General features: G+C 40.2%; 1 protein-coding gene across 6 annotated transcripts in view; it reads left to right on the forward strand.

Annotated features, from left to right (window-relative positions):
• The first annotated feature begins 394 nt into the window (after positions 1-394).
• cdin1 (CDAN1 interacting nuclease 1) overlaps positions 395-26,032 on the forward strand; it is a 55,239-nt gene continuing 29,601 nt past the window's right edge. The window contains exons 1-9 of one of the 6 annotated variants that reach the window (XM_041061497.1): positions 401-461; positions 709-832; positions 10,578-10,623; positions 11,614-11,678; positions 12,519-12,579; positions 15,737-15,809; positions 23,020-23,099; positions 23,487-23,536; positions 25,435-25,502. In XM_041061497.1, the coding sequence (XP_040917431.1) occupies positions 732-832; positions 10,578-10,623; positions 11,614-11,678; positions 12,519-12,579; positions 15,737-15,809; positions 23,020-23,099; positions 23,487-23,536; positions 25,435-25,502 (544 nt within the window). In that variant the 5' untranslated portion in view covers positions 401-461; positions 709-731. Of the gene's footprint in view, positions 462-708; positions 833-10,577; positions 10,658-11,613; positions 11,679-12,518; positions 12,580-15,736; positions 15,810-20,652; positions 20,736-23,019; positions 23,100-23,486; positions 23,537-23,637; positions 23,746-25,434; positions 25,503-26,032 lie in introns of those variants that run through there. The other 5 variants (XM_041061496.1, XM_041061499.1, XM_041061501.1 and 2 more) reach the window with 5 other exon arrangements.

Genomic DNA, 26,032 nt, shown 5'->3' on the forward strand with positions numbered 1-26,032 from the left:
CACTGGCACAGCTACCCGTGGAGTGGCTGTACTTACTGTAGCACATACGCACACAGAAAGGCGTGCTCTGTCTCTGTGTCTCTATTTCTCGGCCACTCTCTTCTCCATCAAATATTTTCCCTGACCGTACAGTTTAAGTATTTGAGACTTTTTTTTTTTTGTCCTGTTCAACTGGAAAATACTTGTGTAGCAGGAGAACGTGTTTCGATTCTTTCCTGGTACCTGCTTTCGGACGTATCACTTACAGCTGGTGAGACTGTTGATGTGTCGGAGCTGCAATGAGCAGCATGTCTTGAGTAGACACCGCCCCCCGGGTTGCTGAATAACCAATCACTCACTGGTATACTCAGCCCCATGGATTATTCTACCAATCAACGCGCTGCTCACATAAAAGTCCCCTCTTCAACTTCCTAGCGGGAAGCGGCTGTCGGGGACCTGTACACAGGCAGCAGGCATCAGTGGTAAACAAACCTTTTGCTTATTATTTGTCGTTCTAGAGTCACATTTAGCATCGTGTTAAACAGTCATGCAGCAATCCGAAGATAAGACATTATGTTTTATATCGCCATGCGCTTTCAGTTTCTCGCGTTAGCCATAACATGAAGCTAAGTTTGGTTAGCAGTGCAGGCGCAGCTGTTTTTTGATAACTGTCAGTCACCTGACACGTTGGTTACCTCTCAGATTCTCCCTCCCTGTTCGTACAAATAGATACAGCCGCTAATCAAAGAAAGATGAGACTGTCCCGAGCTGAATATAAAGAGATAGTGAGGTGGACTGAACAACTGAGACCCACCCGCCAATGCATGAAGATGCTCAAGGAAAAATTTCCAAAGTAAGTGGTTTCACACTGAGCTCTATTTGCTTTTTGAGCTTTCTTCACCTAATTTTTTGTGCATAGGGTCTGTAGGTGTGTTCTGATGTGCACCAGTGAGAAGACCAAACTGCTGTGTATGAGAATCCTTTACCACACTTTGTACATCAACAATCAAAACATATTGTTTACATAACAGAAAAAATAATTTATACACATGAGAGCAAGTTAAACTAAATTCACTGATGACTTTATCATCTATCGATCAACACAACTCAACACAGCAACACCATTTATTCCTGTGTCTCTTTTTATATTCTATTATTAAATATTTAGAATCCCATTTAATTCTCTTGTTATGATCACTAATTAATTCCACACAGGTTTCTGCAGAGGCTTCCACCACAGTATTAGCCAGTGTTTTGCCATGCAGCGCCTGCACATCCAGAAATCGAAGAGAGAGGTTAATGGTTGTGTTTGCCTTTCTCCTTGACTCTGAGGGCCCTCACTTTATTGAACGTAACATGTGTAATCCCCCAAGGCCACCAGGACACCATGGCTGATCCCGTAGAGGTCACTTACAAAGTCGCATGTATTTGGAGCTTCCTACTTCCATTGTGCCCTAATCACCAATCTAGAAGAAGGTATCAGGTCCCCAAAGGGGACTCAGTGGAGCTTGAGCTCACCTTTGTTCTCACTGTCAGCATTTTACAGAATATGTCATGCGTATAAAGTGCATTCAATATCCTGTATGTTTAGGAACCAACACTAGGAGGTCCTCCTCATGTTTATTTTGAGTTTCCTGTCTTCTTTTGGTTTCCTAATCCAAACTGTCTTTAACAAACAACCCAAATGCCAGTTTTTCAAAAAGTGGTACTGGTGGGTGTAATAATTAAAGGAAAACATTGGACCGTTTTCATTCCAATAATTCTGCACGATTTCTCTCTCCCGGAGGTGCTGGCTCTTTTGTTTAGTCTTGCTGGTTATTGTTATTATTTCGTTCACCATAACCAATCTTGGGGAGGCCCTTGCTCTTTAAAATCCCTGAGTCTCGTCACTGGGCCTGACAGACAGGCATGGCAGCAGTGTTTTCACAGCCTGCGAAATTATTCTGGTTGTCCAATCAGCTGAGCTGGGCTCTGGAGGGTTAGTGATTGGACTGGCAGGAAATCAGGCTCTTAAGACATAACATATCGACTAGGCCATCCATCATCTCTTAGCATGCGCTCAGGCACGGCAGTCAGCCACCCCCGCCCCACACCCCTCCTGTCCCCTCGGACTGTGTGGGAGCCCTGCCACTGCGTAAATATTGGCCAGGCTGGGGCTGGCGTTGTGGGGGTAAGGGGGGGTTAGGGGTTTGTTGTGGACAGCCATGCACTGAAGGGGTGAGCAAAAGATTGGTTGGGATATAATATTTAGAGATACAGAAAAGACAGGTATCTGAATATCAAATAATTTCCCATCGCATTAGGTAATTTCCAAATTATGCAAGCAATGTTGAGTTCACTGTAGATTCATGTGTTGTGTACTAGTGTCATGGTGGACGTGTCATAGTTTTTTGGGGGACCTGCTGTATTTTTGTGGCAGTGTAAACCTAATTTTGGGGAGTAATAATTTTATAACATGCAAGTTCTAATATTTTTACACTACGTTTCTTACTACTGTCCAGTCAGTATATGAAAATATTACCAATGAAATACATGGAAATGCAATCTGATAGTATTTAGTGCAGCAGTGTAATTCAGTATCATCTGTTATTGACTTGAAGTGAAATAATTATACCGCAGTGATTTGATACTGTGAGAACATTTTACAGCATTCTGCAGAGAAAATTAAAATTTTGGGGTTATTTCCATGTATTACACATGGAAAGAGCTTGTGTTAACATATGTGTAACATCACTATGTTGAACATAAGTTTGATTATTTCATTTATTTGATATTGTTATATATATTGATGTCGTAACAATATTTTTATCAATATCCTGAAATTGATTTTAACTATATTGCACAACATTTTTCAGTGTAGTTGTTTTATGTTTTATTTTTGGAATTAAAACAATTTTGATTTCCAGTGCTGTAGATCAATAGGGATAACCATTATCCTAAAAATCTCTGAATGTATTGAGTACAAAACCATTTCATAATCATTGCTTTTGATTGGGGACTCAGAGGGAGGAAATTTTAAACTTTGGACAAAATGATTGTTATAGACCATTTCAAGGTAATTTCCACGGAACGTCTGTCAGTCTTTCTGTTGTGCTGTGAGTATGGATGGTGGGAGGAGAGAGGGAGGGTCCTATAGACAGATAGAAAGAGAGAGATTGTGATGTGGAGTCCCTCGTCTGTAACGGCTGCATAACACAGATGTTGGGAGTCATCTGTCAGCCTGGCCTCTCTTGCTGGGCCCGAGCTGCTCTAGGGGGAAAAGAATTGGACACGGTGCTGTCACTTTTTACCCCCACTCACAATGGAGGGACATGCAAATATCAACCCCCATTCTTGCCCTTTCTTCCTTACCCTCTTCTTAGCCAGTCGTGGTGTCCTGTCTAGTATCTGGACCGTGGCTAGGCTAGGGGTGTGGGAGGGCTCATCGAAGGCCGGTGCAGGGAAAAATGTGACATCAGTCCCATCAGGTCCTTCTCTTGCCACATATTAGAATTGGAAATGATGGGCTGCTCTCTGAGGCCTTGCCTGGCTTCCCCCGGGTCTAGAGGGGACCCCAGTCCTTCCACCCTTTGTCCCCAGAGAGAGTCTGTGTAAGGAGGGCGAGAAAAAGAGGGAGGGAATGTGAGAGTCCTCTGTGTCCTTCTGTGCTATATTATGAATGAATTTGGATGTAATGATTACCCCCCCCCCTCTTTAAAATGCCATTCAGCTCACACCTCATATGGCTTTCACAGTCATGAAAGTTGGAGGGTGTGCAGAAAGGGGCAGATGCCTCTGTTTTGGAAAGTGCTTAAAAAAGAAAGTGTTAAGCATCCCTCCCCTCTAAACACAACCAAAGCCTCTCTCTCTCTTCTACTCACACACACACATACACACACACACGTACATCAAGCTCCCTGGTGAGGAGTCCCTGAACGTTTTTCGAATCGGGCCCTAATGTGCCGTTTTCATCAGCACTGAGGCGGGCTGCAATATGGTGCTGGGGCTCGCTCTGGGAATATGAATGTTGATTAAGCATGCGTTCAGCCTTTTGAAATTCTGAAGAAGTGTCAGAATAATGGATGTTGAGCAAATGTCAAGCATTTGTTAATTTCTCTGTTATTTGGGGTTTATCTAGCATGATCTTTGGAAGGAAAGCACGGGGCAGGGTTGTTGTGGCATGTGCCATTGATATGGTGATTTCTTGGCTGCAGACACTTTGTTTTTGATGGTAATATCTCGGCTCAGGACGAAGCTTAGGGAGTTGCTCATTGATTATTTATTGTGGCTGTAGTGTTTATCTCTTTTTTTTAACACGCTGGTTAAACCTAAGGATTTGGTAACAGGCACAGTGCATTAAACTAACAGGCTCTTTATACTCTTAGTTTAACTAGGAAACTCAACAAAAGACTTAATAGATTATTATTTTTTTGTTATTTATTATTTTGTAATGTGGGCCTTTGAGCAGAATTTAGGAACATATTTTGGAAATCATTTATTATTTGTTCATGCCTAAACATTTGAACCTTTTTACGACTTTGCCTGTTAGAGTTGCATATAACCAAGACGCTCTTATCACTTATCAGAATAAGAAGATTTGGAATCTTGGTATAGTTTAATTAGATACGAACAAGTAAAGTTTTTGAAAATCAGAAAAGTCTGCTGTCTGCTGTTATCAGTTTCTCTAACCATTGTTGTTGACTGTGATTTTGGCCCACCGTCCTACCTGAGAAACTTTTATTTTCAGTTCAGAAAGCTTTACAAAATCTCGCTTGGATCAAGGTTTTAAAAAGGTAAACACAGGCCTTTTCCTAAGCTGAGGGGGATGCCAGTTAGATATGCCAGTTGGATTAACTCTGATTTCCACTGTTGTCTCTATGGAATCAACTGAGGTGCACTGTTTCAGTTCTCGTGAAGGTAGAATTCCACAGCTATTTTATAGCCTGGAGGTGGCAATGACATTACCCAGAGACTGATCTAGTGCAGAGCCTGTGGGGGTAGCCCAAGCGGCCTCCAGTGCACGGCCTCACACTTCTGGCTGCCCATATTGAACAAAACACAAACTGGCAGTTGGGGCTTAGGGGTACGAACCTTGAAGGCTGAGAGGCTGGCAAACTAATTCCACAGCTTTATGTGGTTAGATGAGCATTGGAAGGGTGAAGGGATGAATGAAGTGTAAGCAGAGAGGAGAGATGTAGAAAGAGGAGAAGCTGTGCTGAGTTTACAACTTCATGTCAGGCTAAGGAGTTCATGAATAATAGATGCAATCAATTACTTGATTAGGAAGCACAGGAATGACTACTTCCTCCTCATATCGTAGGGACGGTGTCCAAGCACACTCTATAGATTGTAAAGCCTTTTTGCCTCATTGGGCTAAAAACACTGAGGTAAGCATCCCTTTTCTCAAGTAAGGTGTGGCTTAGTGATTCTGAGGGTGGTTATTGGATCGGTAGACGAAAAAGTATGAATTAGTAGACGGAAATTGCTCACACAGGAATATGAGCTATTGTGAGTAAAACCGACATTGTTTGCTGTTGCCATACACACAAGAACGGAAACCTATGGCATAGAGTAGCACATTTTAACTGTGCAGCTATGGTGCAGCCTCTTGCCTCAGGTTCTCTTTGCATACTGGGATCAATTGCAAAAGAAGAATGAAACAAATTGTCCAGAATAGTACAAGTTCTCCAGCCACGCTTGGGGGAGTAGGCAATTGGTCAGCATAATGTGTTTCTTTGCTAGACCAGTGGACGCTCACCACTTGACGGATAACATGGACTTCATTTTCAATTTTCCATGAGAGTCTGCAGAAACAGCAATGACAATAATTACACTATAACAATGGCAACACACCATAATAGTTATACCAAGTTCGTCACAGACAGTCTTGAAGACCCAAAGCTTTCAGGAGGAATCACAATTAGGGGAGTGATTGTGGAATCTTTCTCGCTTTCCTTGCCACCATTATACAATAGTTCTGACATCCCAGGGCACCTCAGCAGACAGAAATTTTAAAGATTGTAATAAAGTCAAGGGGGCTGGGTAGGGGTCATATTTTTCATCTATTAGGACAATAGTAGGCAGTGAGATGCCCTGTTGTGCTTCTGCTAAAGCCATTTCTGTGCACAGTCCCCCGCAGGGTTTTCAGGTTTTCTATGGCCTTCCGCAGAGAGACAGTGGGGGAATCACTATCAGCAATTGTAGTGGAATGTACTCTGAGTTAGGCTTTTGGTAAATCCTTCCTTAGTTATGTGGAAAAAAATAAACTGCTTTTTTGTCCCACTTGTAAAAAAAAAAATAGATTTCAGAAGAAAAATGAAAATAATAATACATCTCTACAACTTCATTAAATACCATGCATGAGTGCTGTTGCACTGATTGTAATAGAAGGCAGACTTTACCGTTGTTTTTCAGGAAAAAAGTAAAACTAATCTGAACTGTAAACACGTGTGATCATTGTGCAAGTATTTGTTTGGAGCTGCATGACACACTGAGATTTGTGTTTGTTTCTATCTCTTGTCAAAATATATCACATTTATACATTAACACATAAAGTTTTTTTTTCTACACATTTGTTTTGCTGCTGATGATGGTAGGCTTAGCTGAGAAACAGATGTTAGCATTTTGCCTATCAGCATGTGTAATTAGCAGCATTTGCATATCCAGAGTATTTAACCCACATTCAGCTGTTTTTTTCACTTTATAAAATATTGATCCATAGGAAAGTAAATGCACAATATATTATTATTAGCAGTCCTGCTTGAATGAAGTCCTTAGATGAGATAGAAATACTAACTATGCTAGGAAGACATAAACTAATAATTATAATAAGAGGTATAGATAACAATAGAATGAGATATTAAAACCAAGCAATATTTCCGTGCACTTGAGAGTAAATCATTTCATCCATGTCATTCCCTTTTCAAAATGGCTTCATCGCCATTAGTAAAAATATGTGCTGTGCCTCAATTAGCCAGTTCCATGCCCTGAAGAGTCGCGCCATGCAACACTCTCTGCATGCAGATCCACCAAATGCTAATACTGTCGCAGCATATGATACCAATGCCATTAGCCAGGTGGCTTTCATTACCTAAATTACAGCTATTGTTTATAATTAATTATTTGTAAATAGGAAGATTTTGAATATAATTGATAGCTTGGATTTCTCCCATCTCCTATTAATTAGGTTGATGGGAATTTCCAGGCTTTTCACTGCATTTTTTTCCCCTGTATACTTAAGACACTGATATACTCTGAATGCATAAGGAGATAAGGCAATTCAGCCCTCAAACTTGAATTTGTCAGATTCATAACCAGTGGATAGCCTAGCTTAATAGAGCCTAAAGCACTGACCAGACAAGCATACCAGCTCACTGACAAAGTGAAAGTCCCTAATTGTTTTTAATTTAATCTGCTGCTTTACTATTTTGGGTGCCAGTGCATATTAATGCTCTGTCTTATGTAGTAAGGAAGGGTAATTAGGTTGAGAGTGAATGATTCCCTAACCACTCTTCTGTCTCCCAGCCTTCTGTTTCCCCATGTTCTAAATTATATCCAAGAGAGAGGAATTTTTATTTTTTTTCCTTCTCACATAAAGGTCAATGTAAGGATGTGCTGCAGTGTCACAGACTCTTTTAGAAATGCTCTTAGTTTGGCTGTAATAAATTTCAATACCTGAACAACTGACTGAAACCAAACTGGTAAGCCTCCCACTGATTCATAAAATAAAGCTAAATAATTTAAGTAAGTAGTACAGGGATTTTACCATAAAGAAAAATTAAGCTTTGTTTATGGACAGATTTTATTGAAGCTCATGTCCTCTGATCGTTGGTCGTAACTGCAGAATCACTTTAGCGTTTACTTTAAGAAGAAATTTGTCTAAACTAACAATTATTCTAAACAAATGACATTAATACAGCTTTCTGTTTTTGTTTTGTTTTTGGTCTTTTGGTTAATTTTTCAGTAACCTCATCATGAACAGACAGCTGTAGTAATGTGAGAAAATGTTCTAAATCTTACCTTAATGTCTTTTTTTTTTTTTTTCTAATTTCAACTTTTTTGTCATATCACAACGTTAAAAAATATCTTAAGTAGAAACTGGGCCTTCTACTTCTCTCATCATTTGCACAAATCTTTTTAGTTTTGTTTAAGGCTACAAAAGACAGATAAATTAATCTGGTTTTGGAATAGTTTTTTTTTTTTTGTATCAGTTTATTTTTAGAACCACTGGGCTAGGATTGGATTCCTCAAAATGCTGGTTGTTATGAGTTAAGTAGGTGGATATATTACAGTGAAACTGTAATGCTACTGTTCAGCAGGCAGATCAGATCCCCATTGTAACACTGCACTTGGCTCCATATTTTAGCATGAAGTGAGCATACTGTGCCCAGGAGAGCACAGGTTGGATATACATGAATGTAAAGCCCGCAATAACTTACTATTAATGTCTGTCAAATGGAAAAAGGCACATTATATAATATGAGCCTAGTGTAAAACTTGACAGACTATAAAATGCAGACAACTCCTGGTCTGGATCCAGGTATCTGCTCCCATCTCTTTATATTGTCCTCATTCTTTATTTTTTTAAAATCTAATATTTGGTTTTGTTTCGGTTCTTCATTTATTTTCAGTGGTTGTTGTGCAGTTAAACTCAAACTAAACATCAGTCAGCTAAAACTGACTGATGTAAGAAAGAAAAACAAGTCCCTAAAGTTTTTTGCGTTTTTTGAAACAGGTATGTTTTCCCAGATATTAAGAGGAGTTTATGTCCCTTTAAAGTTAACAGGGTATAGATTTAGCAATTAGGCAGTAATCATGCTCATTATAGAGAGTAATCCATTTAAAGCCTAACAGATGTCTGTTCCAACGGGGGGATCGTGATGGTCTCATGCCAACAATAAGGCTGTAATGTTGTTGAAATGCTCAGCTGCAAGGTTGAAGTGTGGAAGAAATTTTTTTCCTCCCTTAAGTGTCCACATGTTGACAGTTGACCATTTAATGGCCCACTTAATTGCAGTGGCCCCTTCATCCCCAAGCATCATTGTAAATTAATGCTGAGGTGACAGTGTTTTTTTTTTTTTTCCTTAGAGTTTCCCCCTCTTCTCCTTTACTTCAAACATTTGGTCCTTCTCCTTTGTGACTGTAACTTTGTAGTTGACGAGACTCATCTGTGTGATGGGTTGAGAGCCCTAGAGAGTTTGAATATTTGAGAATTAGCCGTTCTTCAGCCAGAGCAGTAAAACTGTTTTAAATCTGGCATCTGGAGAACCCAAGATGACGTCTTTGGTGGGGTTAGTCATTATAAAGTGCTAAACTATTCCAGTGGTTGAAATGCTTTTATTAAGAAATGGTCACAGGCTGAGACTCCAGACAGAAATCAGTGTTTGAGATTCCTTTGGCTTTGTTTACATGTCACATGGTTATTTCATGGTTTATAGTGATTGATGTTGAAGGCCAATGCGGACTCAATATTTCAATGCAGATTGGAAGCATCGGCTTCTCGTCAGTGTTTACATACCATTCTCAGGTGACTTGTAACGAAAAGTCTATTAAATTTAACAATCAAGTGTACTGAGAGCAGTGCATGGAGACACAGAACCACTGGAGACCATCACAGAGCAGTTTGTATGTGTGTGTGCATCCCTCCACTGCATGCATATGTGTTTTTCTTTTTTTTTTTTTTTTTTTTGTTGATATGCAGGGTGGAGGTGTGTACCATCCAATTAGAATAATATCTGTCACCACTTTAAATATCTTCAACTCAAAGGATGCTGTGGGGGTTGGGGATGCATATCGAAGGGGCTGTGAGTCCCTGTCGGAGCTGCCTGTTTTCCAGGTTTGCCTCTCTGCCAGGTGTTTGACATTGACTGGAGCTGGAGATGAATGTAGCTTATGGCAACCCATGGAATTGACCGACTCCTGGGAGTCCCAGCTTCCTGCAGTGAAAGTTTCCATTTTCAAAGCCCATCAGTTGCAGTGGGAAGGCTCCCGATCGGCCCATATGCCAGCACTGACAGTGAAGCAGGAAAACTTTTTCCTATTTGTGTATTGCTACAGCACTCATACAAACAAATACAGACACGCACAGCGGTCATCTCCATTGCAAAGAAACATCTACCGACCCAGGCAATGTAATTGCCATTGAATGCAGTTTTTCTCTCTGCCAATGGACTTGAACCCTGTCAATTATTTCCATGAATGTCATTCATTTCTCTCCAAATTTTCCATGTTGAGTTTGCCTGTGTCTTCTTGCCTTTGTATTGTTTTACAACAGAACAGAAACTGCACTTCAAATGAGAACAATTTAGCTTTCAGCACTCTTGTAGGCGAGAAAGGAAATACAAGAAGATGGTATGTATGAATGAGTGAAAGAAAAAAAAAACGGCTATATTTTTCTCATCTCTCATACCACACACAACCTCCCCCTTTCTCGCACCCCCACGCCATCGTGGCAGGAATCCTTTGTCAGAGGTGTTCATCTGGAACAACTTTGCCACACTTGTTTTCATGTTCTTTTAGATTACAGGGCAGCTGGCCCCAGCTTTGAAGCTCCCCCTCTCCCTTTGTCTCTGTGCAATGCACTCTGGTAATTAACTTTGTCCTTCTTTTATTTGTTCCAGTCACTCGCAGTCCACTCTTCTGAGCATCTTCTCCCTGGAGTACCAGGTTAGAAGTTTTCTTCCTTTGTGAGCCCTGACAGGTGCCTAATTGAATGATGAATGTCCCTTTATTTCTTTGTAATTGAACTGCCAGCTCTCTGATTGGTTTGGAGGATGCCCCCCCACCATACCCCCGTTTATTTCACCCCCCCACACACACACACGCACACTCACACACACACCTCCACCCCCTCCTCCTCCTCCTCACGTTCACGTCGAGGGCCCTTGCCTGCCTGAGCCTCAGTGGATGTCTGCCAAGCCTTCCCATCCATCTGTCTAATAACATCTAGCCCCTGCTTATTTGGTGGACCTGTAATAAATTATGCTAAACCATTATTATTCTGACAATAATAATTTCCCCGTGTAGTGCGGCTGCGTGTGCTAAATGTTTGCTGACTCGCACTGTCACTGCTGCTTTCCACAGCTGACAGCGGATGATGATAAATGGCCGCTGCCGCCAGTGGCAGAAGGCAGCACAGGCAGAAAATGGAGTCATTTATCATCCCCCTGACAGGTGTCAGTCACACTGCTTGTCTCTGTGGAATTACATTTTTTTTTGTGTGTAGTAGTTTTTAAATAAGTTGTTTTTTAACCAGTGCTCTTCCTCTTTTATCCCCTGTCCTCCTCCTTCTCAGCAAAGATGGCAATTGAATTGCATGGAAATGTCAGGGTGTGGAATGTGGAATAGGGTCATTGTTTGATCGAAAAAGGGGAAATGAATACAAGGTTTGAGTGAGGGGGGTAGAGGGGGATGGGGGTCTGAACAAGGTTGCCTTGGCACACTTTGACCTCCAGCAAACTTATTGAAATTAAATTACTCTGACCCAAGATGTCTTGCACTTGTTCATATACAATAGAGCATGAAAGAGGAGCCAAGGCTGAACAAGTCTGCATTTTGGACTGGAATTGTTGTTGTTGTTATTGTTATTATTATATCTCTTTATTTATTTTTATTTTTATTATTGTAATAGTTACATCTGTGATCTCTTTGTGACAGAAACGAACCAAAAGAACAATCTCAAGACACCATGCACCAGATGTCATTGAAAGCCACTATCAAAGGTGCTATTTTACTTTGCATTGTATTACTTTATTGCTCTTTTCTCCTCTAGTACTCTGTTTATCTTTGTTTCATCTCTATCACTTCTTTTCTTTCTCTCGCTTTTTTTTTTATTTTTATCTGTGTTCTCTTTGTCTTCCGTGTTGTCTGACTGTGGAAGGGACTTGCCAAAGTCACATGAGAGTAGGTGGGCCACCATGACAGATATAATCTCCTCCAAACAAATCACCACCCTCAGGATTCATTCCAGACCTCCACTTGCACCTGCTAAGCTAAAGCTCTGTTCTCCATGTCAAATTGAAAGCAGAAAAATAAATAAATAACCAGCAATTGGACATTTGCCTTACACGGGCTTATGATGGGATGATTATCTGTAATTCAATGAATACGGATAAATTAAAAAAGAAAAAAAGAAAAACAGACTGTAGGGGGGGAAAGCCTCTTTGCATATTGCAATTAGCCTTTATCTAGCTTATTAGGCCATTGTTCTGGGGAAAACAAGGCTGGATAATGCACTTCTAATCCACTTACAACAACAAACCTCAGAGATGATCTGGGTAAGATCTGAGGGGAGCTGCAGTTTTAGTTGGCGAGGGAAAAAAGGCTTTTTGGGCGGCAGGGGTTAACTAACTATCATATGCTTGTCTGGCTTCAAGGAAATTTGAAGCCCTTCAAGCAGTACTGTTTTAACCGCACCGAGCCTGCCATATGCCACCTAGGGCAAAGTCATCAGGGACATTAGCATGTCTTGGCTAGCCTGGTCTAGTCCCCCCTACCCTTCTGTCTGCCTTTGTGGGCTATGTTTTTTTTCACTGCTGTTGTTGTTCTTTGTTGTAATGAAGGTATCTAAGTGAAGGCAAGGCACATCCCACTGCTCCTGTCCTGCTGGAGTTGGCCAATGAGGTAATGGCATAACCTTTAGGGGTTTTTTCTCTCTCTCTCTCTCTTTTTTTTAGCCTTTGAGGAAAAATGTCCTCAATTGATGCTTACTTTCTATAAATGGATAGATAGAAGTTGGCTGCAGTTTTTGATTCCCCCCCGTCTGTTAGTCATTATGAAAATTGGTAAAATAGTCTGCTTCATTATCAATTATTTGATGTAATTAGCTCGCACCTCCATTAAGCAGATGTGAAAATACTTTTTGTGTTTTATTATGTAATTTTCCAAATTGCAGTTGAGGCAGAGTTGCCGCAAACTGGGTACAGGTGAGGACAGGGTCAGTGGTTAATTCCTCTCTTCATCACTTCATCAGTTGTTTACTTTAGGAGGTCAGTGTAGGATTTGTACTCTGGTTGATATAGTAGCAAACATATATATATAATTATATGTGAACTTTAATATATTAAGTGGTACAGAATTCACATAGTAAGTGGTTGGTGTTTATGCGCTCGTCATAAAATAGCCTGATGCTTTAAGTACTGAAATTATTCACATGAACAAGTTTCTGCATTTCACATTAGTGAAAAATAAACTGCTCGGTGGCCACTAGTGTTTCTTACATTTTTTTATCAAATCAGTAAATTATCAATTCCATTAGGGCAGTGCCAAAGAATCAATTAGCAGTTCCTGCTCAGTGAAGCTGAATTAGCGGAATTACTATAGAATTGATATAATACATTTTTTAACATGATGCCGAAATTCTTAATTAATTTGTCATAGAATACACTGTTAGTTTAGCAGTTTCCTCTTATTTTGTTTTAGAATGGGCTGCCTAACCTTTTTAAAACATTTAAATGCACATTTAAATTTTTACTTGTGCTTACACCAGGCAATGCGATTTAAGGGTTCCTTTTTTCTGAAATAAGAGTATTTCACATGCATCCTTCGCACCTCAAAGCTAACTGCCATTATTCATTCTCCATTTAATTGACACATGATTTTTTTTTCCTCTAAAGGATTAAATTCAGTTCAGAGATAACTGTCTATGAACCATTTAACTGTCATTTTAATATGCTACTTAACATTTAAACCAAGCACTCATGGTCTCCCAGATCACTAATTGATGTAGTTTCATCCCTTTATGAGACAATATATCTCCAACAGCGGGAAATTATTAACAATGATGAAAACTATTCATGGATTTTTCTTTTTGCCCCCAGAAGGATTCCATGAATAAAAGGTTGTAGACTCAATAATTGCTGTTTTTTGCATGCTTTGTATGGATCTTTATGGAAAGGTTACTTAAACAAACAGGCTTTAGAAGTGATGCAGTTATGCTGGATCGTATGTGACACCCTTTAGCTTTAGGGGCTAATAAAATAAGAGTTTTACTGAACAATAATTATTTTCAGCAGGAATTCAAGGCTCTGTGAATCTTAGTCACATGTTAAACTCATGAAGTGCTGCAGTCTGACTTGAGAATGGAGATGGACTCATGATTAATATGAAAATTAGGGAGACGCAAGTACCTGAACTAATCAGGTGGTCCTTATTCAGCCTGGGCCAGCGTTGGTAATGTTGCCATTTTTCATGTGTCAGCCCTGATGCAGGTTACTAGGAATCTGATGCTCTCTCGTTATCAAAGGTGTGAATGGAGAGTAGGCCAATAAGCACAAAGAGGAAAGGATTGAGAGGAGAGAAGAAAGGGAGAGAAAATGAGGAGGGGTAGGGAGAGGAAAGAGGAAACTAGCTGCAGGCTACAAATGCTAAGTCTGAAATGCTATCAGAGGTCTTAATGAAGATATAAACTCTATACTCACCCCTTAATTATTATAGACATGTTTGGCCTTTTTTACAAGCTTCCTTCTTAGTGCAATATTATGGAGATGTTAACAAATACTACTGCGGGTTAAAAGACGTTGTTTAGACAGAAGTCTCTCTGCTCCCAGCATTACCAGGAAGCATCAGAGAAAAGATGAAACACACCATTCTCACTACAGGCTGAGGGCAAATTCACTTTTGGTCCCCAATTATGCTAACAAGAGAAAAAATGATTTTTGGCTGCAAGTACGTTGTGTTTCATAACAAGCTGGCTAGGAATGGCAACGTCTTGAAGCAATGTTTTAATTCCCTCCATACTGAAGAGGCCGTGAAATTTAGTAGTGAATGACTTAATGCGTCTTCTTATTTTCATCACATATATTGTTTAAACAAAGCTCAGATGCAATGCTTGATATAATATTTTTCTTCTATTCGTTTACCTTTAAAACTTGTACATGCATCCATACATTTTATGATCCTTGCTAATTTAACTAAATAATTGTCACTTTGTGTAGGCCTTGAAAATAGCTGGTAGTTTTTCAGTGCAAATCATTTTTATATTTCAAGTTTATTAATATCACTGTTTATAATGTGTGGGAAGGCATTGTGATAGGAATGTGGTCAGATAGACAGATAGTGCTCCCTTACCTGTCAGGGCTTCTCTCTGCACTCAAACCAAAAACACTGCTCACCTCTCAAGGTGTCTTTGTGTTCAAAGAGTGAGGCAGCCATAGGTTCTATCCTTCCTATTAAGGACTGCATTCCCACAGTCCCCCCGGTATGTCCGGTTGGTTTTTACAGTTTTGCCTTGGTGATCATCCTATGATTAAAGCTCTCCATTGTCTCTAGCCTGAGCATGGTGTGTGCTGCTTTTTCATACAAGATGAGAGACTACAGTTGTCCGTTTGACAGAGGCAAAGGCAATTCAGCTGGGTAGCTTGGCTGCGTAATAGGCGTTCTCTTGTCCCTGTGGGAAAGGTTATTGCAAAGCAAGGCTTTCAAAGACCAATTTGCACAGGGATTGTCGAAAGTTGGGTCAAGGTTTGAAAACGTAATAATATCATTTAGAGACATTACAATCATTATTATCTATGTGACATCAGCCAAAGTTAACCTGGCTGTGTAATTTTAGCGCCTATATTCTCAGACTCTTTGAAATATGTTCGTACTTCCAGCTAGATACGTGAGATTTAGTCTAAAGGTCTGTAAATGGAGCAGTTCTCCAGAGAGGAATAACAGTTCTGCTATACCTAGGTTTTGAAGCTGCATTAAGTCCCGATTGACGGCATACCATGTTTTTTTTTTATTTTTATTATTATTAAGGCTAATACTCTTTTTTTGGTTTTCAATCTATGTAAAGGTGGATCTGTCTCCTGCACTGATGGCTCGTATCATCCTGGACAGGTTCCTTCAGGACCTGGAGGGTGGAATGCGTGAGTAACACTTTTCCATTTCCCACTCTGTCCTTTCTATCATTCCCCCATCAGTCTTAATTGTAGCACTTTGTCTTTTGAATCTCTTTCTGTTTGAGTCCCAATTCCAGCTCTAGCTGCTGTATTTTCATCCTGTCCAAGCCTAATGAGAGACAGACCACATTTAGTGGTAGCTGCATCCCTGGGCACATGACTGGCAATTAAGCACTGGGAGGACCACCCACCTCTCAACTGCAGTGTGGATCAATGCTAGCTCACCTCATCAGTGTTATTTATAACGCCCCTGATTTCTCCCCTCACCCTCCTTCATTCCCCAATGCATCCATCTACCCCCTACCTTCTCTTCTTCCCTCTACCCCTTCTCTTTCTCTGTCCCTCCTGGTGTTCACTGAGGAAATGGAGTTGAGGAAAATTGTGGCAGAAAAAGCAAACCATTGCCAGGTAGCGCTGATGGACATGTTGTGGGAGAACAAAATTCCAGACAGAAATATTTTTGTTATACATGTCAAAGATATTGTCCAGAAATTGTGTATATCCTGGTAAGTTTATTTTTTTCTGTACTAGCTTGAAATCTCTTTAATCTTATGCACATTTTGTCACAGACACTAATACAACTTGCAGTTATACCTTTTTGCTTGTGCTATTTGTTTGTCCCCTTTCCCTTCTCACTCTGGGATTCCCAATATCACATGCACACATGGTTTCATATCATTTCAATAGGCATATCCTGAGGACTGGGTGTGTGTGTCTGTGCAGTAGTCAGTGCTTTGAGAGTGAATCGCATGATGTCAAAAAGACGTGCTTCCAATTTAATCAAGAAAGAGATTAAAGTGGATGTGTGTTATTTTCAACTTCGCCACAGCACAGCCATTTGTCAAAGTCAAAGATGTGATTGCTTTGGACCCACCGTTATCCACTGCCTGTCAAAATACTAGTCTGAGCAGCTTGTAGAACAGGGCATTCATCCAGGAGAAGCACTCCGTCTCAGATAATAGCACACTGCATCCCTCCCTCCATCTCCTTACAGTGAAAACATGCTTTATTATTGCTCAGAATAGATTTGTAGCAGATGAAACTTCCTGGATGATCGTTGTTTAATTTCAAAACAGTGTCGTAACCATGCAGCATTTCAGTGTTCGCAGGCTAGTGAGTAATGTCATGGTCATGGTTCTTCTTGTACAAAGTGATTCCACAGAGTCTAGATGGCTTTTACAGGATAATCATAGAGTCAAATCAGCCTAACTAAAGACACATGCTGTGACAAAAATGCTATAATTTAGATTACATTAAAATTCACTTACTAGTTAAATAGTTACTGTTACCTGCTATCCAAGTATGAAATATATTCAAATGAAGATGTCATTATACTGTACTTTTCCACTGTTGCCAGTTGTAAAGTGAGTAGCTGTGAGGGTCACTTCTGTTTTGAAAGAGCTTCTCTGCAATCTCGTCATGACCTGCTTGGCCTTTTCAAATGAATTGCAGCCCACATGGGCTGCACGGTCAAATCGTCCAGTCTCCCTGTGTGTATATTAGACTCCATTAATGTGTTTCCATTATGAAACAATGCAAGGATAATTGTCTTTGCTGGCAATTAGCTAACAGGTTGGTTCAGTGCTATTGGCAGGCATATCCGTCATGCCCCCCCGCCAGCCCAAGAGTGTGCTCCAGTGTGCATGTGTGCGTATTTGTGTGTTTTTGTCGGGCTCCAGAGGGAGGGCAGGCAGGCACGCTGCAAAGATCAATAGACTTCTATATAAGGGACATTACCCCCAACTGGGTGAGTGGCTTGCCTTTGCCTAGCACCATCGTTTTTTTATTCCCCTTCTCTCTCCCTTTGCATTTAAGAGACACAGGAATGGGGCCACTGGGACTGTGGAATATATGTACAATCACTAGTGCTGGATCAATACAGAGTTTTAAATTGTTTTCTGTCCCTTCCTTGTTTTGTTTTCCTCGCTTGTTGTTGTCGTCCCCCCCTCCACTCCCCCCCACTCCCCCACCTCCTTCCCACTAGCAACACACACCAGCAACACCACCACTCCTCAACATGACGACACCACCAACAACCTGCCTCCCCCTCTCCTTGCAGCAAAAGTATTGGAGAGATCATCAGTCAAGCAGAATGAAAGACTATCTGGTGGCGCTTGTAAATAAATCAATACATTCAAAGCAGTTTTATCACGTATTGAATATGATATCAACATCCATAATGCTCCTTGTCTCATGAAAACAGACTGAGCAGTAGGGGAGGAAAGGTCACATGTGCACATTTCACTGTTTATATCCACTATTTGCAGGTCACTGGGAACTGCACTATGTAGGATTTTTTTGGAAATATATTGCAATCTGCACTACTTGAGACAGCTTCTTTGTTTATTTCAGAACTCCTTTCATGGTTGTTTATTTTTTTTAATGAACTAATGTTCAAAACCACATTTGTGTTCTATGTAGGGGAAGCAAACATGAGTTAAGTTTATAAGCACACATAAGACTGTGAAATCACACAAAATGAAGGCTGCAAAAACACTTTTTTCATTAAAGATTTATCCTTTTATCATATTTTTTTCTTTTTAATTTAAGTATTCTTCATCTGTACTGTATACAGTACATTTATATATGAATTTATGTAATATAATTTATAAAGCATATCTAATGATAATAAAGTGAAATTGAAGTGATACAATAAAACAATAAATAAAAGACATTTAAAAGGCTGGAACATTCAGATGCTTTTTTTTTGCTTTTCACAACAAATAACTTAAAGGTGACTGTTAAAAATTAAACTGATATCAATTAAATGCAATGAAGTTGGTTATTGAAATAATGGTGTAATTCATATACTGACTGTACTGCAAAACCAAGTATTTGTTTTATTTAAAATGTTTACGTCGACAAATTATGTTTGACGTGGACAGACATTATAAACTGGATTAAACCAAACCATTTATTCACACTACATGTATCAGCCTACTAATAAGTTCTGTAGATGATAAAATTACATATTGTCAAATCTACTACCTCTCAAGAGTCACTAACAGGCACACTGGGGGAGCTCCTGCTCTTTCTTTTCCCCTCCTGCTATCTCTTCATCTTTCTTTCTATTCCTCCTTTGACAGGAGTTGATGTGCCTCTAGATTTAGACATACTTTTTTGAGGAGGCAATTTTGCTAGCTATTTGACCTTTTCCATTTTCCCAAGGCCCAGCTCCAGATTAGATTGCTGCTCCATGTTTTGTAACTATGTGATTCGACCGCCTTTAAGATTTATTGTCACATTCCTTTACAGAAGCCTTGTACGCAAGGTTATAAATGTCCTGTGTTTGATGTTAACACTGTGAGAATGTTAGCGTCTACTATGATCTTTTGGTTCCTTGACAGAATTCATAATAGCTTCAGTGTTTTGCAGATCAGACGTGTTGATAACTGATATTGTATTATGTTCTATCCAGTAAAATCTCAACTTAGTATCCACTGTGATGGTTATGGTTCCTCCTCTCTTGTCTTCAAGTGCTCCTCTCCTCTCTCCCTCACCTCTCTACTGTCGGTGTGTATATGTAGCCTTTTTTTCAAATAATGAGAGCAAGGGCACTTCATTAGCAAGAAGGGAGGCAGTTAGGAGGCAAAGGCAGCATGAGTGTTTCTGTGCGTTTGTGTATGCATGCAAGGGGTTGGTGCAAGGGAGGTAAGCAGCAGCATGGCACTTCACTTGACAAGTATACTAATTACTCCTTTTCAGCAGAGAAGCTCCAGTCAGCCTCTGCCACAGTCTAATGGCCTGACCTAGGAAGCCTCTCTTCATAGCAGCGCCTCCCCAGATCTACTATTACTACCGCTACACATGCACACACATACACACACACAGACACAGAAATGTGGAGTCTCATCTCACCGCTATCAGGGAGAATCAGGTGGAAGCAGATCAGTTCTGCCCCAGTAACCTCTTCAGGGACTGGGCTCCTCCTGCACAGGAGATACCACCTCATATCATCAACTAGCACATACACACCACCACAGATATCTTTAAAAAAAAAACATTTTTTCTCCTTCCTCTCATCTCCCACTCTCCCTCTCTTTCCCATCTTCTGTTTTTTTTCAATACGGGAGGATAAATTTAAAAGGAGTAAATTGGAAAATCAAATGAGGGCTTTAGGCAGCCGCAGAGATTTGCAGAGCTGTCGGCCAGCGTCGGAGAGCCTCATCCATCATGTCCCACAAGTAGTCAATTCCTCTAGTATCTGTAAATGTTTTCAGATATTAGCCAATTTATATGCTCCGAGATTCATCATGGAAAATCAGCTTTAGCGGCGCACATTATCAGGACCTGTCTCTCCCTTGCTCCATGAAGTTTGATGAACGAGTGCCCCTCCACAGCTCAATGGCTTGTGCATGGGGAGTGTGGGTGGAAGGGGGGCATATAGAGGAAATGGGTAGGCCCCACCCGTGGAAAAAAGTGGGTTTTTTAATTAATAAACAAACTTGCAGAGGAGCTCATCAGTGTCAGGGGCAATAACAATCGTCATCCGTTATTGTTTATTACGGTCCTCCCTCAACAAATGTTGCTATCTAATGAGGTTTCTCGACATTTTTTTGTGTTCGAGATAATGACTTTTTCACCCTAGTGGAGAAAGGAAGAGTAGTTACAAATGAAACAAGTAAGCAATGAGAAATCAAGCCAAGGTTATGTTGCTGTTACCTTGCTTTATATAGTTTATCTTGTTTTGGAATTGCATATGAAAACAGGCTTGTGATTTGTTTACACTGGTTGTTTTCTTAAGCAAATCCCAATGGAGGCGTAGCGTTTCACATCTATTATTCTCCTCTTCTCTGTTCTTTCTTTTCAGATGTTGACGATGTGATACGGTACCTTAGTCAGAATTTATACCAACATGGGACAATTACAGTAAATTTGGTGAATGTTTACAAGGTGCAAAGTTGTGCTGCAGGGCTTTGTTCCCTGTGTCTGGTGTTCTTCAGATTATGCTTTTTATTTTCCTGCACGTGTTTTATGTGTGTGTCTGTGTGTGCCTTTAGAGTGTGTGTGTTTAAAGAGCATGGCGTGTGTGTGTGTGGCAGAGAGGAGCTCAGGGTGTCATAGAGGAGTCTTGCCGTGCAAGGCGGGGGCGTCTTTAATAAATGTATGCTGATGTTGGAGGCTGCAACGATGCGAGGGATGCTAGGGCCCTGTTGTTATTTACTGCTGTGTTTGTGCACAGCAGCGAATCCCGGGCCTGCAAATGGCATTACAGCCCGTGATGAATGAGCATTAGGGTAAACTCATTTTAAAAGCATCCTGATTTATTAGCGGCCTGGCCTTCCATTTTCATCAGGTCAGTGCTTGGCTGAAATTCCACAATGTCAGCGCCAAGGTCACCTTTTTATGGCTATTTTTAACCCCATTGCTCAAAAAGAGCAGGAGAAAAGGATTCTGTCACTTATCATGGCCATCTACCAAAAATATCAAAGAGCTGGAGAGACAAGGAGAGACACAGAAGTCTGGTCCTGGAAGTGTGTGTTTGTGTGTGTTATGTGAGAGACCAAAATGTGTTGGTGGTCAACCTCCAATTATGAGCACTAGTAAGACAAGAGCTTTAATGGCTGCCGTTTGCCTTCAGGGAGGTTTATTACACACTACTGTTTTGCAGAAGCAGCATCAAATCTATAAAACGACCATTAGGAAGAGGAAAAAAAATCAATCAAAATGCCATTAAAGTGGAATAAGTTGCCAATATTGCTGATGTGGTTGTGGGTCCTTTGATTTTCCTTCAGATTATTAGGCACAGTCGAGTAGTGACTTTGTTAAGGGAAACCAGTGTTGTTGGGGAGTAATATGTCTCCTGGCTTCATAAAGTTTGCAGCCTCATATTTCCCGCTTTATTGATTATCCATTATCATTTGTCATGAGGTGTCCTAACTCAAGGGGAAAATATAACCCTCTTTCTTCACCGCTGCCTGCACTGCACAGGAGCATGGTATGGATCTGCGTGTGAAGGTACCAATCTCTGAGAAAAATGAGCAAGGAAATAAAGCACAGCCCTGTGCCTTGCAGCTCTAAGAGAGTGTGGGGTTATGGGTTGGGCTGGGGGAGTACCATAGCTGGGAGAGGCTGAAACAGAGAAGAGGTAGCAGAAATAAAGAGGTGGCAGAGAAAAATGGAGACAAAGAAGAAGAAACAGAAAGAGAGGAGGGAGCTCTGAATGCGCTTTGTTCTTCTTCCTCCCTCCTCCTCCTTCATTTCGTCTTAACGTAGATGAGGAATCACAGCACTGTTTGTCCCCTCTGTGATAGTTTTCTCTAGGAGTAATGTCTATGAAAGAGGAAGACAGGGCAGAAAAGAAGGGTCTTAAGGGTTTTTAAGTGTTCCTCTAAATACCTTTCTTTCAATGAAATTAATTTTACAGACACCTAATGATCCAGTCCGTGTCTGTAAATGTTCACCCAGGTCTTTTTTTAAATTGATGCTTTTCATTTGGGGTTTTTAACTCGTTTTTTTATCTAGTTTTTTTTTTTTTTTTTAAATCTTCAAATAAGCTGACCTGTGTTTAACACTTATAAACAGTGCACAATTTTCTAGATGAGCTTGAGAATCTCTGTGCAGTGTTGGTATAGAAACCATCCATGTCTGAGATGTGAATAGAAACATTCTTTGTATTGTCTGTATTGCTGCAAGTCTGTCAGGATCATGTGCATATATATCACTAAAATGGCGTGCCTCAACCATTTCGTCACACAATGATACAATCCATTTAATCCAGATCTTTTTAAGAAATGATTTAAGGAATTTTTTGCTGTTGCAGTACCAGCGAATCAATCCAGCGGGCTTTCCTTTCTGATTTATAATGTTAGTAGAGCAAGAATGGGGATGAGAGATGCAGAATAGTCAGAGTTCATAACATAGATAAACTACATGGGGCTCCTGTGCTCTGGACTGAAACATTTATCTATAGAAAATCTGTATAGACACCAAGCAGCCATCTAATGGACTAGTATGAAAATACTGCACTAACAGTGGCGTGGTGAATTACAGTGTGTCAAGCCCATCTTTGTGTCTATATTTTAATGGATTACTTTTCTAACAATTAGATTTTTTTTCTTCCACATTTGTAAGACATTAGACAGGCTCTGGTGTGTGGTGTCATTTGTGTAATAATATTGATGTGATTTTTTGAATTTGTTTCTCTGCCCTTCTTGTCTTTCTCTCTTGTTCTCAGCCTCTAAAACAGTCCTCAACAGCATGCTTAAGGAGCCATCGTTAATTCCGGACCAAATTTTGGCCAACAACGTTTACCAAGTAAGTGTTTTACATTTTAAATTGAAGCTTAAATATTATATGAAATCATTTAAATAGTTTGATGTCATGAAATGATATTTATGTTTTAATAACTTCAATTAAAATTTAGATTATTTTTTGTAAAGTTTGTATCCCTACCCTTTGTCATGAAACACGTCTCCTGCTTATGTACAGTGAGTTTTTAAACGTAGCACCTGGCTGACAGACAGCATCAGCCGCTCATGTTTGCTGATGAGGTCACGTGAGAGCCGGCGGTCATGCCTGCCAATCTGCCAGCATCTCCTGTGTTTTCTCCTTTCCCAACACTGTATGGGCTTCCTTCCCTCAGCTCCCTTCCACCCACCCACCCTTTTCACACGCCATAATATTTCTTCCCCCTCTTTTCAGTGCACAATAAATGACTGCTGTTATGGACCGCTGGTAGACTGCATCAAACAGTATCCTATCCCATAAAATTTTAAGCCTGAAATTGACGAGGAGCTATTGAAGGGGATGAGATGTGTCTGGCTTCACCTGACATAAAAGTTCTGCTTCACAGAGGAAGTGTTTCATTCTGCCTGCCATCCCACTATCACCGATACAGGGGCTGGAAGGTGATGGAGGAAAGAGGAGGGGAAGAGGATAGACTCATCTAAATGCATCTCTCTCATGTGCACGCAGTGGATCAGACCCAATGTTCTATGATACAAGAAAAAAATTAGTATTCATAAGCCTCATAATGGTTGATGTGTTCTTTTGTTGGGCATTTTATTTAACCCAGATCATTTGATATTTTAAATTCATTACTGTATTTAGCTCTGATAATTCTCATGCTGTTCATTCAGCACCACGGAGAGTTCTTGGCACATCGGTCCAACTTGAACTAATAATTTTGATTGCACATTGGTTTTGTTTTATCTTTTCATAATTCAAATGTACCCCTTATGTTCCCGGTGTTTCCTCTTCCCTTTCTTTGCCTAGCTACAAATACCCCCTCCTTACCCTTGACTGTAGGGGCAGAATTGGAGCCCAGGCTATTTAGGGGCAAGCAGCTGGGTAGCAGACCAACTATTTCCTGGGGGAGGAGACTTATTTGAATGAGTGTACATGTGTATGTCTGTATGGCTCTGTGTCTGTCCAGGCTTTGCTGTGCAGAAGGGCTGGGTCGTTCTGTTCATAGCCAGTGAACCCTGTCCCACCCTGCCCTCCTTCCATATCCCCCTTTTCCACCTTTCTTTGGCAGTCCTCATCAGTGTCAACTTAGAGTCAGTTACTCCGCCACAGAGAGTTCATGGTAACTGCCCCATTGCTATGCTTTCAAAGAGCTCCATCCACACGAGTGGGATAGCACTTAATGCATGTGTGTCAATAAGGAAATGCATGTATTAATTAGAAGCCATTTTGAGTGATCACTGTTTGTTGGGGGTAGTACAATACTTTTCTCTCTGTCTCTTGGAGTAGTCAAGTTATGCATAAGATACCTTGCTTTTCTGTGGCGTCAAGCACTATGCATCCTGATGCAAAATGGCATTTATTGTAAAAGCGTTTCCTTCAAAGATTTTAGAGGAATGAGTGGAGCCGCTAGTCCATGTGCTCTATGCATTTTGCCAAATTGGCATTTGTTTCGTCTTCCTCATTTACGTAATGCACTTCGGATATTTGCTGTGAAAACGGATTAAGGTTGACCTGAAAACTCTGATGGTGCTTTCGCTATACATCAGCATGAAGAGGAGTGGCTTCCACTTTGCATAGTAAGCCAATAGAAGAGTGGAGCAGATCCTTAAATTTATCTTGTGTCAACATACACTTGCACAGTTGAGCTTGTATCGCCTCACATATGCATTTTGCATATTACAGACTGTGAACCATACATGTCATAACTGCTTCTGTCACATGATAATTTGTTCAGAGAAAAAAAAACCTCTTCCCATTTATATTAAACTAATTCCTTAAAACTCTTAAGGAATTAGTTTCATATATATTTTCATATATATAAAATGACAGTGCAGTGGGAATGTTTCAGTGGTATGGATGCTAATCAACAGAACTTTATGAAATCAACTTTTTCATAGTTGTACTGCAGCAATGAGCCTTATTGTCTTCTGTTTCCAGATACACCCATCTTATCTTGTATATTTTTAAACAATGTCTTTAATTAAAAACAGACTGAAATATTCTCACTTTGAAACACTGTGAAAGGGGTCATTCTCTATAATGAATATTGTTACTTTTGTTACTTTAAGTATATTTTGCTTATATAGTAAGATGCATTGTGAATGCATTGCACTTCTTTCACCACTAGAAAATACTGCTGTTACTGTTCTGTATGTTGGAATCCTTGACTCTCTTTTCTCAGCGCTATCGGCCAAGAGCATGAGGTGCTACTCCGTGACAAACTAAAGGAGAGGAACCTTTCCTTTCTGGGTAAGCCAATTCTTGACCTTCTCATCACGTTTTTAAAGTCACTTTGGTTGTGGCAGTGTTGCCTTCGTGTGAGCTTGGTAAAGGAGGACCTGGACATGACTGATGCAGTGGATCTTATCTCCTATTGATTTGAACCCAGGAGCTGTTATCAAATATCCTTGAATGTTTATGCACCAGCCTACAATGAATATTTAAAGAATAAAAGCTACAAAGGTAGCTCTTAAGGTTTCATCAGTTGGAATGTTTGGTCTTCTCAGGTTGCTGTTAAGTATTTATTTGTTTATTTTTCAAAAATGGATGAAATAGGCCTGTTTCTGTTTACGTGAACACAAAGAATATGGTAATGCCATTAAGGGAATTGTTGACCGCAGTAGGTACTGTTAGGACTTTAATGTCTAGAAGTAAAGAAAATTGTAACAGGGCAGTGATTTCTAATATTTTAACCAACTGAATTTGTGTAATAATATACTTAATACCTACTTTCCTAACAACATTGTTTTGTTCCAACAATATTAAATCAAGGTGGAGTC

This window comes from Toxotes jaculatrix, chromosome 17 (genome assembly GCF_017976425.1).
Source record: "Toxotes jaculatrix isolate fToxJac2 chromosome 17, fToxJac2.pri, whole genome shotgun sequence".
Lineage (NCBI taxonomy): Eukaryota > Metazoa > Chordata > Actinopteri > Toxotidae > Toxotes > Toxotes jaculatrix.